Source organism: Haliotis cracherodii, unplaced genomic scaffold (assembly GCF_022045235.1).
Source record: "Haliotis cracherodii isolate W230 unplaced genomic scaffold, xgHalCrac1.p SCAF_7, whole genome shotgun sequence".
In the NCBI taxonomy this organism is placed as follows: Eukaryota; Metazoa; Mollusca; class Gastropoda; order Lepetellida; family Haliotidae; genus Haliotis; species Haliotis cracherodii.
The window spans coordinates 13,518,820-13,532,457 of record NW_027266330.1 but is presented as its reverse complement, the minus strand read 5'-3'; the positions used below and the strand labels follow the sequence as shown (position 1 = coordinate 13,532,457).

The 13,638-nt window shown below is 43.5% G+C and overlaps 1 protein-coding gene across 1 annotated transcript in view; it reads left to right on the top strand.

Moving 5' to 3' along the window:
* Positions 1 to 12,866, top strand: part of LOC139448341 (uncharacterized) — a 132,018-nt gene extending 119,152 nt beyond the window's left edge. The window contains exons 74-83 of the mRNA XM_071229885.1: positions 448 to 577; positions 1,796 to 1,941; positions 3,303 to 3,421; positions 4,196 to 4,366; positions 5,032 to 5,212; positions 6,554 to 6,753; positions 7,660 to 7,893; positions 9,150 to 9,264; positions 10,879 to 11,020; positions 12,180 to 12,866. Of these exons, the coding sequence (XP_071085986.1) occupies positions 448 to 577; positions 1,796 to 1,941; positions 3,303 to 3,421; positions 4,196 to 4,366; positions 5,032 to 5,212; positions 6,554 to 6,753; positions 7,660 to 7,893; positions 9,150 to 9,264; positions 10,879 to 11,020; positions 12,180 to 12,384 (1,643 nt within the window). The 3' untranslated portion in view covers positions 12,385 to 12,866. The remainder of the gene's footprint in view (positions 1 to 447; positions 578 to 1,795; positions 1,942 to 3,302; positions 3,422 to 4,195; positions 4,367 to 5,031; positions 5,213 to 6,553; positions 6,754 to 7,659; positions 7,894 to 9,149; positions 9,265 to 10,878; positions 11,021 to 12,179) is intronic.
* The last annotated feature ends 772 nt before the right edge of the window (positions 12,867 to 13,638 follow it).

Here is a 13,638-nt window from a genome sequence, read left to right as displayed (position 1 = left end):
ATACTGGTGAATCCTGTGATGCTAGACATACTGGTGAATCCTGTGATGCTAGACATACTGGTGAATCCTGTGATGCTAGACATACTGGTGAATCCTGTGATGCTAGACATACTGGTGAATCCTGCAATGCTAGACATACTGGTGAATCCTGTGATGCTAGACATACTAGTGAATCCTGCAATGCTAGACATACTGGTGAATCCTGCGATGCTAGACATACTGGTGAATCCTGTGATGCTAGACATACTGGTGAATCCTGTGATGCTAGACATACTGGTGAATCCTGCAATGCTAGACATACTGGTGAATCCTGTGATGCTAGACATACTGGTGAATCCTGCAATACTAGATATACCGGTGAATCCTGCGATGCTAGACATACTGGTGAATCCTGCAATGCCAGACACAGTTCCACACTTGACATTGCTTGATGTACATCTACTGTAGGTCTGTGTGGATCGTTCGACGGTGACCGGTACAATGACCTGACCCTGCCCGATGGCTCCCTGTACGAGGTGGCGGAGGGAGACATGACATACGGCACTCTCACACCCAACAACTACACCTGGCAGTGGAGGTGAGTCGCTCTGCTGAGTTAACTGCTAAACAACTTAACAAACATCATGACGATTTAACCAGCGGGTCTGCATAGTCCAAGCTGCGAGTGAGGTGGAATGTATTCTTGTCGGCCATTTGATTGTGTTACCGGCAATGCATGTGTCGAGTTGATGTGGCATGAACTCCACCACAGCTCTGTTCAATTGAAATGCATTCTTCCGTTGCACATGGAATTCCTGAATTCCCAAAGGTGATATTCACACAGAAAAGGTAAACATGAGAATAGTACTGTGTGGTGTTATTTCTCAGAAAATAACAATAAACTTGTTTATTGTCGAGTAAGTAACTTTAACTCCTGAACATCTGACATGCATATTTTCAAAACTGTCCGTACATCAGCAAAATAGGTCGTCTCAGACTGGTCATTTTCAATAATTCTGGTTCTACCCAGAAGTAATTTGACATGAATGTGTAAAAGAAGTAATCTAATCTATGTCCAAAAGATTCTGGCATCTCAGGGACCCATGAATGTAGAATGCTCAGGCCCCAGGATACAACACGCCTATATACTAGGTGATATGGCTAGATCTGGGAAGATCCGGGGTAGAACAGGTCTTCAGCAACCCATGCTTGCCGTAAAAGGCGTCTATGCTTGTCGTAAGAGGCGACTAACGGGATCGGGTGGTCAGGCTCACTGACTTGGTTGGTGCATGTCATCGTATCCCAATTGCATAGATGTTATTGTTTAACGCCGCACTCAGCAATATTCCAGCAATATTCCAGCTGTATGACAGTGGTCTGTAAATAATCGAGTCTGGACCAGACAATCCAGTGATTGATGTTATGAGCATTGATCCAAGCAATTGAGATCGATGACAAGTCAGCGAGCCTGACCACCCGATCCTGTTAGTCGCCACTTTTACGACAAGCATGGGTTGCTGAAGACCTATTCTACCCCGGGTCTTCACGGGTCCAAGACTGCTGTTTTAAGTGAACATACAGCTTCAGTTACCTTCAGTGTAAGCATGACCAGATCGTTTTATAGATGTACCTAATTACTCTTTGCCAGGAGTCCGGTAAAACAACTAAAAATTGGACAATTGGACAACTCTTGACACTACAATGGCTACCCGGGGAGGGTTGGGTAATATGGCATTGGGTACCCAGGTAGTAAATTTCTCCTCCTCCAGCCCTAACCTCTACTCACATGACTGAACTTACTGTCTCCTCCTCACAGAGTTGTTGCTGGTTCAGAGGACGACATCAGCAGCGGCGTCCAGGGAAATGTGTCCGACACCATTTTGCCCAGCACCTGCAGCTCATGCGGCGCTACTGCAACCTGCGACATGTTCGCACGCTCCCAGACCTGTGGCCTCATCAGAAGTGAGTATGTGTGCAGCGTGGTATCGTGTGGGAATAAAGTGAGTCGGTTGAATAATATTATTACAGTAGTCAGAGTCAGTGAGTGTGTGAGTGAGTATGGTTTTACGCCGCTTTTAGCAATATTCCAGCAATATCACGGCAGGGGACACCAGAAATGGGCTTCACACATTGTACCCATGTCAGGAATCAAACCCGCGTCTTCGACGTGATGAGCGAACGCTTTAACCACTAGGCTACCCGACCGCCCCATGTCAGAGTCAGATTGGAGGAAACCCACGTGCAGGTCTTCGATGTTTACCAGTTCGGCGCCATACACTAGCAGTGGTCATTCGTCATCACTCGCCCCTTTCCGTAACATGCAAGAAGACTCGCCCCCCTATCGATGAATGTTATGTGCGAAAATATGACCAATCAGAATGCATGTATGACTTTAAGTACTTCGGTCAAAGAATCCCTCAGGAATAATTTTTGATTTTACATGTCTTGCATTTAAATTTATACCTAACATACAGTTAAAAGTGATTTAAGCTAGGAGTTGACAATATATTTAACTATGCCCATTAGCGCTTAGAAGGAACCCAGTTTCAAAAATGGCCAAGAGAGGGGCATGAGTTGGAATAACACAAGTTGGTCACACTTGCAGCAATGGTATGGTGCTGAAGGAAAAATCAGTATAATTAGGAGAACTCTAGCACCCTTAAACTCTGCATAGCGAATTCTTGAGTTTGAGCGAGTTTTATTTTCATAGTAGTGTATTAAACCAGTTGTGACCAGTTTGCAGCAACATAGCCTGATGAGCAGTGTAATATGCTGGTGTCAACTTCCTGAGGCAAGCGTGGCCACTAGCCTGTATCAAAGGGTGGAAGCTAGACTTTGATAGAAAGGCAAGTGGATGCTCTTGCCTTGGGAAGATGTACTGGTACCGTATTTGACGTAAGAAGCGCCCAGGGCGCTCTCAAAATTAGCAATAGGGGACTCTTATTAGAATATTATTTTGAGTTGAAAGATCGTAAATTTCATGGTTTATGCTGACAGCCTGAAATGTTTATGTATGACAGATATATTTTTCCAGGATTTAATTGCCCATAATTAAGGGTGTATATAACATACGAGTGCGTATTATACACGAATAAATAAGTCTTGTGTACAATTATTAATTGGAAGAGGTGCTTATTCAGATTGTTCACGAGCCAATATATTAGCAAATATCGCCGTGGGCTCTTATTAGAGCAGGGCGCTTATTATGTCAAATACGGTATAGACTTATGGAATTATACCCTGGCTCTGAGAGTTTGTTTAGAGGTTGGTAACCTGTCTGTTGTCATGGTCGGTGTAGTTATGTGTGTTATGTGTACCTGCAGCGGGTGCGGTGGACATCACCAGTCAGGTGGTGGCCATGAATCTCCAGGCCGAGCCCATCAACAGCAAGCGGAGGAAGAGGCAGGCGACGACAGAGCCAGAGACCTTCGTTGATACCCCTGTAAGTTCAACTGGTATCCTTTGTCACCTGTACATCAATGAATCGATAATATTCTCAAGTGATAAGATATGCAATACACACTTACCTATATCAATTCATATTTTAATCCTGAATAGTTTCACACTTATTCAATCCCTGTACATGTATTTAGTTTGTTCATTTTGGGTATTTGTGAGGTATTTGGCTAACAAGGGGTTTATCATTGTATTTTTTTTTTTTTAAATTCTTTTAATGCCACTCTAGTTTTATCTGAAATAAATAAACTATTTTTATTTCAAATATGAGACCAGATATTCGGGAAGTTTCAAGCCTCCCGATATAAATAATTACGCAAATTTGCCACTGGATCATATCATGAACAAAGTATTGCAAAACGTATCATGTGGCTGACATCGTCATGACATCTCTTGACCTTTGCTAGATATATCGCAATTATTAATTTATGATACCAAAAAATGAAAATGTGTTCTTCAAGAAATATTGATCTAGCGGTAAACATCACTGAGTATTGATCACGTGGTTAAAATCCAGGTAAGGATGTACAGTCAGGTGACTGCGAGTGGTTATATGTAGCAGTGAATGCATCTAGAACTAGGTCAATAGCGCTGTGTTGATACTCTGAAGGTATCTGCCATGATGGTTTATCTACTCTCCAAGTTTCTTTTTGCGATGTTTCATACTATAATTTAATTAATCTATTTTTAGCCAATAACTATACTGGGAGTGCCTTTGTTTAATACCCGGTATCAGTTCCAGTATATTTGTGTGTTACAGCAACCGGGTTGGCCAACATCCACTGGATGGACGGAGCAAAACGCGACAGTGTTCTGCGAGCAGAAGATCCGTGATGCTCAACTGAACCAGAAATGTAGTCAAGCTGCCGAGGTGACGAACAACACCGCCGACATTGACCAGAACATCAAGAACTGTGTAGACGATATCAGGGTGAGGACAGCAGAAATAGTCGGAATACACAGACAAGAGCCAAGCACGAGTCTAATTTTTTACTTTGCTAGCAATTCCAGCTCCTGACAGTGAAATGGTGTCACATAATGCATATTAACATGGTGAAGTGGGGTTTGACGTCGCGTCCAAGATTATTACACTTATATAGCGACATGCATTTACGTGTGTGGGTTTGTGTGGCTGCTTGTACTAGTACGGACTGATGCCGATTTATAGTGCTAGCTCACTGAGATACCATGTCGCAGTTTAACATGAATATCCCACTCAGACACAGTATACTGACTCCGACCAGTCCTTGTTATAGCCCCTTGATGCTGAGTGCCAGACAGGGTAACAACAAGTACCATCTTTTAAAGTCTTTTGGTATGACGCGGTCGGGGATCCAACTCCGGACCTTCAGCTCTCCGGGCGGAGTCTCTACCACTAGACCACGGAGACGGTCAATATTAAGGTGGACTTAAATGACACGTGTGATGTGGTGCTCATATTACTTCGTGACAAACTCTCAATATCCGTTTGTATTTAATTGTGGTAAATGATAAGCATGGCGGTAAGATATCGGCTCAGGTACATGGCGCCACAGAGGGTACATCCAACTGTCATGTCCCTTACCATATATAGTTACCACCTGTGGTGTGTTTCAGATGACCGGGACGACAGCCTTCGCGGAGGAGACCAACGAGGACCTGAAGGAGACTTGCATCAGTGGCATCAAGAAGGACCCCATCTTCCAGACCGACACCCGGGCCAAGGAGATCGCCGCTGAGATCATGAACCTCGCCTGTACCCCCATCGACTGTAACGGCAACGGCAGATGTGATGGAGGTAATTCCTTCGTTGCTACTTGTTGCGTGGTTGTGGTAGTGGTGGTGGTAGTATTTAAGCTTCATCAGTGTGACTTAAATTTTTACTTACTTCATCAGCAGTGCCTACCATGAGGGAATTTGATCAAGATGGCTGCCAAGAGTCCATCTGAAATTTTAAGGCCTGATTTTGCTGAATCTCTGTGAAAAGATATACAACATATCGTTCTTATCTGTTCAAGGCATCTTTCTTTGGAAACAAATGTTTGCGCCACTTGACCACTGAGTCAAAAATCAGAAAATTACTTTGTTACTATGTATGTATTTGATTATTTGGCAGTGGTTTGTATAGTGTATTCAAGACTGTAGGACCCTACGATTTGTATGTTTAATGCTACCGTCAGCAATGTTAGATCTTACGACATCAAAACACAATTCCGTAAATCTGATAGATCTTAGTTATGTATTTCGGATGTAGATACTGCTAAGGGCTGTGAGGGGACCAAGGTTAAGTCAGTTCGTCTGAGATGAGCAAAAATCTATCAGGACTGGTTGTGTATACCACTAGCCAGTAAAGAGCTGCATATACAGTCATCCCTCGCTACAGCGCTACAAATATGACTTTTAACAAGTCAAAGTATGGCATTTGTGACATATGTATGCATTCTTTGGCAACTAAAGTTTGTTTCAAGGCATCAATAGCACTTATCTGACTGGTTGTGGGTAATAATGGTGAGTTGTGCAATCTAGGCTAGCGATCACTTCACACACCATAGATAAACAATGAACCCGTTTTTATAGTGAGATATCATACTGGTAATAATTTAATTATACCCTTTAGTTCAGATTTGTTGGTATTTCCGGTGTTATGTGCTCGTGTTGAGCAGCTGATAATGTTTTTTGTGTTGGTGAAAAACATTGTGTGCGTGTAAATTTTGAGTTAATTTAAACATAAGTAAATTTTGGGAGCCATGCGTTACCGCACACTGTAACCGAGTTAGCGTTATATTGAAGGGCGCAATAGCGAAGGAACACTGTAGTTGAATTAACATCATGGTGTCGCCACTAGGCAACAAATTTGGACTTCATCAATGATGCCTTTGTGGGAATCAAACCCAGGTCTTGACAAGACGAGAGACCATTTCAACCACTGGCCTACATCACTGCCTTTACATGACTGTAATTGTAACGACCCTGCGATTGTTTGTTGTTTAATGTCACCCTCGGCAATATGTAAATACGGGTAGTTGAGTTGACCAGACAATCAAGTGATTTTCATCATGAGCATCAAGACCTTGCAGTTGGAAACAACAGATGAAGCCTGTCCATTATATGTGACTATTCCTGTCTCCCTGTCTGCCAGGAATCTGCCTCTGCAACTCTGGCTTCCTCGGCGCCGACTGCTCCGTCAACAAGCTCCACCTGCAACCTCCCATCCTCCACGGTCTCGAGCACTTCGGACTCTGTCAGTTCTCCAACACCCAGGCCTGCAACGACATCTTCGTCTCTGGACGCAACTTCGTGGAGTCTGAGCTTCTCAGATGTCACATTGAGATAGTGGAGGTAAGACACCCGGGATCAAACCGGGAATTCTCTGATAACATTGAAATCATGAGATAACAAAAGAAACATCTGTAACGTCTAATAGGTGGCCAATATTGTATGGCAGTACTTTACCCAGGCAATGAAAAGTCTCTTCCATTTTGATGATTTTGACAGAATCAGTTTACAGCCCGTATCTGTCGTTCAGAATTCCTTGTGTTCACCCTTTCAAGTTTACATGATCAGAAACACATTCCAACTGTCACTTTCTGAGCTGGAAAGCGATGCTCTGATTGGTCAATAGAAAGGTCTTACTAGTAGCAAGCACTAGGTCTGATTTTTATTAAATTGGCAACCTGTAAATAATCCAGTCTGGATCGAGTGATTGATATTGTGAGAATCAATCCATGTCATGGGGAAAAGATGACACGCAATCGACCACGTCCCCTCATCATCTGATTCTCTTGTGACCAGCATATATTGCTTGGAACCTATTCTAACCCGGAAACCCACAAGGTTAATCCATATGAGTAAGTAGGTTAAAATCTAAAGTGTCATCAGCTGTATTTCAGCCTTATAGTGAATACATACAAAATACATAATCCAGTATCAGACAAGAGTGGATGTACAAAAAAAACAAAAGAAACCACCACATGAGACTGGGCTTGGGGTATCATGATCAAGAAATATTCAATGCAATTAGATCTCTTATTGAAGATCCGGGTTAGAATAGGTCTTCAGCAACCCATACTTGCCATAAAAGGCGACTATTTTTGTCGTACGAGGCGACTAGCAGAGTTGGGTTGTCAGGCTTGCTCACTTGGTTGATGCATGTCATCATATTCCAATTACATGGATCAATGCTCATGATGTCAATCACTGTATTGTCTGGTCCAAATGGTTCACTTCCTCCATTTGTCGCTTCAGATTAACGAGAACGGATTCACGCGAGTGCCAGGAAACATGGCCGTCATGACGTCTGCAGTGCTGGTTACTGAGACAACAGTACGCTGCTCCGTCTCAACCATCAAGGGCAGTAACTATGCAGCTCTAGTTGCCATTAGCAACGATGGTGTGACTCCGAGTCAGAAGGAGGTGTTCATTGCCTACGACCCCACATGTCAGGAGTGTGATCACGTTGCCAGGAAATGTTACCATCAGGTGAGGTCACATTGCCAGGGAGTGTTACCATCAGGTGAGGTCTTGTTACCAGGGGGTGTTACCATCAGGTGAGGTCAGGTTGCCAGGGTGTGTTACCATCAGGTGAGGTCAGGTTGCCAGGGAGTGTTACCATCAGGTGAGGGCATGTTGCCAGGGAGTGTTACCATCAGGTGAGGGCATGTTGCCAGGAAGTGTTACCATCAGGTGAGGTCAGGTTGCCAGGGAGTGTTACCATCAGGTGAGGGCATGTTGCCAGGGAGTGTTACCATCAGGTGAGGGCATGTTGCCAGGGAGTGTACCATCAGTGAGGGCATGTTGCCAGGGAGTGTTACCATCAGGTGAGGGCATGTTGCCAGGGAGTGTTACCATCAGGTGATGCCATGTTGCCAGGGAGTGTTACCATCAGGTGAGGTCAGGTTGCCAGGGAGTGTTACCATCAGGTGAGGTCAGGTTGCCAGGGAGTGTTACCATCAGGTGAGGGCATGTTGCCAGGGAGTGTTACCATCAGGTGAGGGCATGTTGCCAGGAAGTGTTACCATCAGGTGAGGGCATGTTGCCAGGGAGTGTTACCATCAGGTGAGGACACGTTGTAAGGAACTGTTACATTAAAATGAGGCTATGTCCTAGGAAAATTACAGTGTGTGCTCATTGTGACAAATCAGTTGGTTACTGGTGGACAATATGGCAAGTTTATCCTCAGTCATTGCCTGGTGCATCCAGCTACACTCCCTGGACCAGACAAGGAGCTTTGGGATTGGCAAGGGAGGTAACCAAACACATGAAATAACATGATTTATGAGGTGAGGTGAGGTGAAATGGGGTTTAATGTCGCGTCCAAGATTATTGCACTTATATAGCGACGTGCATGCATGTGTATGTGTGTGTGTGTGTGTGTGTGGCTGCTTTTACTAGTCCGGACTGATGCCGATTTATAGTGCTAGCACACTGAGATACCATGCTGCAGTTTAATATGAACACCCCACTCAGACACGGTATTCTGACTTGAGCTGACAAGTCCTTGTTTTAGCCCCTTAATGCCGAGCGCCAGACAGGGTAACAACAAGTACAATCTTTGAACGTCTTTTGGTATGACGCGGCTGGGGATCAAACCCCGGACCTTCCTCTCTCTGGGCGGACGCTCTACCATTAGACCACGGAGGCGGTCTGATTCATGGGACAATAGGGACGGATTGATCTTGTACTTTGTGCACCTTCTGCCATGATTAGTTATAACATGTCTATTTCAACCCACTTAGGACAACACCTGTAACATCGGCAGACAGTGCTACACCGCCGACACCATCGCCAACAACAACACCTGTGTCTCCTGTCAGCCTGCAGTCAGCAAAACTGAGTGGACCACAGTTGATGGTGAGTTGAGATCACACTGCATTCCTTGTGTATCTAGTACACAAACATCCTAGCTCCAGACAGCTACGATAGTCCGTAGTGATACGTGACACCCTTTGTAAATGAAGTGGCCTTTTATAAAAAAAAGGCGACTACGCTTGTCGTAAGAGGCTGACTTGGTTGATGCATGTCATCGTATCCCAATTGCGTGGATAGATGCTCATATCAATCACTTGATTGTCTGGTTCAGACTTGATTATTTACAGACTGCCTTCATATAGCAGGAATACTGCTGAGTGCGGCTTTAAACAACAACAAACAAAACTTGTGTCATCAATGAGACTGCAATGGGTATTCATTGGTCACAATGGATAGTGAGTATGGACACAGCATGGCCTGACTTTCAGTGTGGACTTATGATCACAATATGCCAGTCCTCTCCAGATTACACTGCCTCCATGTGTTACAGAAGCATGTTCAGAATTCTCAGCCTCCCTTCCAGTGCTTGTTTGGAGATGCTCCTGTAATTACCCAAACTTCCTCATATCTACACGGGGGCACGGGTGGCCCAGTCGTCTAAGGCGCCGCGATTCGCTGTGCAGAGTTGCGTCCCCTGGACACGCCAGAAACCTATGATTGTGGGTTCGAATCCCGGTTCACCCCGATTATGTTTGTAGGTTTGTCAGCACCATACACGTGCTCGTGGGTTTCACCGAAGTGGTAAACGTCTAAGACCTGCATCACTTCGGGCTTTCCTACCACATTAAGCTGACATGCCATGATATAACTGGAATAATGTTAAAAGCGGCGTTAAACCCAACTCACTCACTCACTCACTCATATCTACACACCAGCATGCACCCTCAGGTCTGAATCTCACTTCCCTCTGAGCACCAGAAGAAAAGACTGTCATCTATGGCTATCACTACTTTTCCTTTGCTGCTGCAACTGAGTAGAACAGTCTCCTACTCAAATTATCCCATGAAGATTCCGGGGTAGAATAGGCCTTTAGCAACCAATGCTTGCCATAAAAGCTATGCTTGTTGTAAAAGGCGACTAACGGGATCGGGTGGTCAGGCTTGCTGACTTGGTTGATGCATGTCATCAATCCCAATTGCGTAGATTGATGCTCATGATATTAATCACTGGATTGTCTGGTCCAGACTCGATTATTTACAGACCGCTGTCATATAGCTGGAATATTGCTGAGTGCAGTGTTAAACAACAAACCAACCAACCAAAATCCTACTCGAATTAGGAGTTAGCGCTTAGCGCTACGACTGTCATAAGTCTATGTTAAGATGTGGACTTACGATCACCTTAGCGCAAAGATTGCTTTGTACAACGGCACCAAGATCTTTCAGCACTGATTGTAGACTCACCTTTCAAGATTGCCTTCATTGACTGAACTGCAACCTTTCTTGTACGCTTTGAGCATACATTGTGTGTGGCGTTATGTGCTTTATGAGGTGAGTAGTATTGTCTACAATGTAGGTCTCGCATAGTGTGGATGTTTCAGGTCTAGCCTTCCATGTTTCTGGTGTTGCCTGTTTCAAGGTCTGTGTTCTGCATTTCAGGTCTAGCCTTCCATGTTTCTGGTGTTGCCTGTTTCAAGGTCTGTGTTCCACATTTCAGGTCTAGTGTGCAAGGTGAAAGAATCCATCAAGAGCAGATCATCCACCCTTGGTCTCAGTGCCACCATCGGCATCGGCGTGGCCTGCGCTGTCATCCTCTTCATCGTACTTGCTGTCATTGTGAAACTGGTCTGCATGAGACGGTAAGATTTGTATGATATATATTTCACTTCTACTCTCTGTCCATTGTTACATGTGGTTTGGATAATTACTCCACTTTGAAAAGTATTCAAGTTCTATCCCGGTGTGTCAGCTTAATGTGGGAGGAAAGCCTGAAGTAATGCAGGTCTTAGACATTTACCACTTTGTGAAAAACCATCAAGCATGGGTATGGTGCTGATAAACCTAGAAATATAATTGGGGCGAACCAGGATTTGAACCCACAATCATATGATTGGTTTCTGGTGACAATGCCCCCCCCCCCCCCCCCACACTCATGCCTCCAATTTAGATTATAAGATAGACATAGATGTTCACTGGAGTTTTGTGTGATAAGACAGACACAGATCATGATTCGAACCCACGGTGCTTTAGACAATTGGATTATTCTTCAATGAACTTCTTCCAAATGGGGAATTCTCTTCGTGCATCCTCAAAAGTTCAGAAAATGGTTTGTGGTGTACGCTTTCTTTGGCACTCCTAGCAAGTTTGATTCAAATCTGTAAGGAACTCTGTCTACCCTGACAACTCATAGTTTAGGTTGTAGGTCAATTTAACAGTTTACATCTACCAAGCAGTCTAAGTTTGGAACATCGCACAAATTACAACATACCTGCCCAGACTCGAGATGGGCACCAGTTCAAGGAGCATAGTCTCCATTAAACTTGGTATGTAGTTCCCTGGGATGGGGCCCTGCTTTGAAAAGGTTCTTGCCAAGGTCAAGGTCAGCATTTGGGTTTTTGTAAAACAGTTATTATCATTGTAAGTTTCTGAGGCGTTGTTACCTCTACAAGTCCTGAAATGTTGGTGCCTTGTCCATCAAAGATCAAGGTCCTCCTTGAGGTTATTGTGAACACAGTTGCATCTCTCATAGACGGTAACGGTTACTGTTTGCACGTTTACTTGGACAGTATACCGAGACTTGGTAGTAATTTTGTTAAATCTGAAGTTGTTTGGATGAAGGTCAAGGTCTGAAAGTAATTCTTTTGGGCTGGAAGAAAGTTCCCACCCAAAAGCATTACTTTCAGACCTTGACCATGATATTTCAAGCCTTTAGAAGCTTGGAGGAAACAGTGGAGAAAGGCCTGCTTCTGTTTTGTCATCTACAAACACTTCTAGTTATATTCCACTTCATGTTTCCAGATCCCGCATGGAGCAGAAGCGTGTGGACCGTGAGAGCTACCCACAGCGTCCAGAGATGTATATGAACCCCGCCTATCAGGGCAGCGAGGACAGGCTGGTCCATCTGTCTTCCTTCGAAGGGGAACCCCAGGACAGCTTCCGCGGGCGCAACATCCACCCCCGCGTCAACACCACAGGGCACGACAGCTTCCCCGACATGCATTAATGGTGCCTCGTCCTGATGAATGTTACGAAACATTCACAATTTATAGTTATGTATTATCTGTAGGATTGCAAGCTTTTCTCAAAAATAGTTGCGAAATTGATCAGTGACATGCTATTTTTGTATATTCATGTTAAGTGAATATATTTTCTATAACTTTAAGTTTGCTTGAAGTAGAACACAATCAGAAATTGGAAATAATGTTAGTTAGGTGTTTCCAATTTAACTGTACAATGTTAATGTCCCCCATGCTCAAATTACTTGTAAATATTTAATTGTGATAAAATTGATGCATAATCATTACAAAGTATTGTTATTTGCTTTGCTGTTTAGAAATTAAGAACAAAATTAAAACAAAAGACTATTATTTTCTCTCAAGAATTTTCAATTTTTCAGTTTTTTAAGTTTTACAATTTTATGCAATAATTTGTGCCTGTTTTACAATTATATTTCTCGGCATAGTATTACTATTTTTGATACACTTTACAAACTGTTAATAAATAGTACATTGTTAACTCAGTTATAATAAAGCATTCAAACATTATATATTTGTGTGTTACTTATAGAAGCAAAGTGCACCAGAATCACTGGAGTGAGTGAGTGAGTTGGGTTTAATGCCGCTTTTAACAGTATTCCAGTTATAGAATCATTGGAAGGGACAATAGATCTATTCTAAATAAACAGCCTGTTGGAATTCTGGGACAGAACCGGTTCCCGACACGTCTTGCTTGTCTTAAGGGCCGACTCAAAGCTCTTGTTGCTTGTTGCTTTTACTGAGTGTTGTAACCTTTTGCACGACTTTGACCAGATGTCTCTCCTATCCCAGTGTGTCCGCTTAATGTGGGAAGAAAGCCCGAAGTGATGCAGGGTCTAGGGGTTCACCACTTTGCTGTGTTTACCACAAGCATGGGTATGTTGATGATCCTTGCATGGCTAAGGGAAGCAACTCTGCCGAGTAAATTGTGGAACTTTTGAGAACTTGGCATTTGTGGGATTTGGCTTTATGGTCCTTGACACAAATCAACTGTGTGATTGACTGGACTGAGATCAAATACTGTGAACAAACAGTTCTATTTTGTTTGATTAAAGTTTTCAGACAAAAGTGACACTCAACATTTCCTCGTATTACAATGTGGTTAAGTGTCAGACTCAGATTTACCATGCACATAATATGACTTTGAGCAAATCGAAATACACTTGTCCAATGTGTGGTCACTAGTTTGGTCAGGTGGAGTACACTCTTTAAAAAAAGAAACG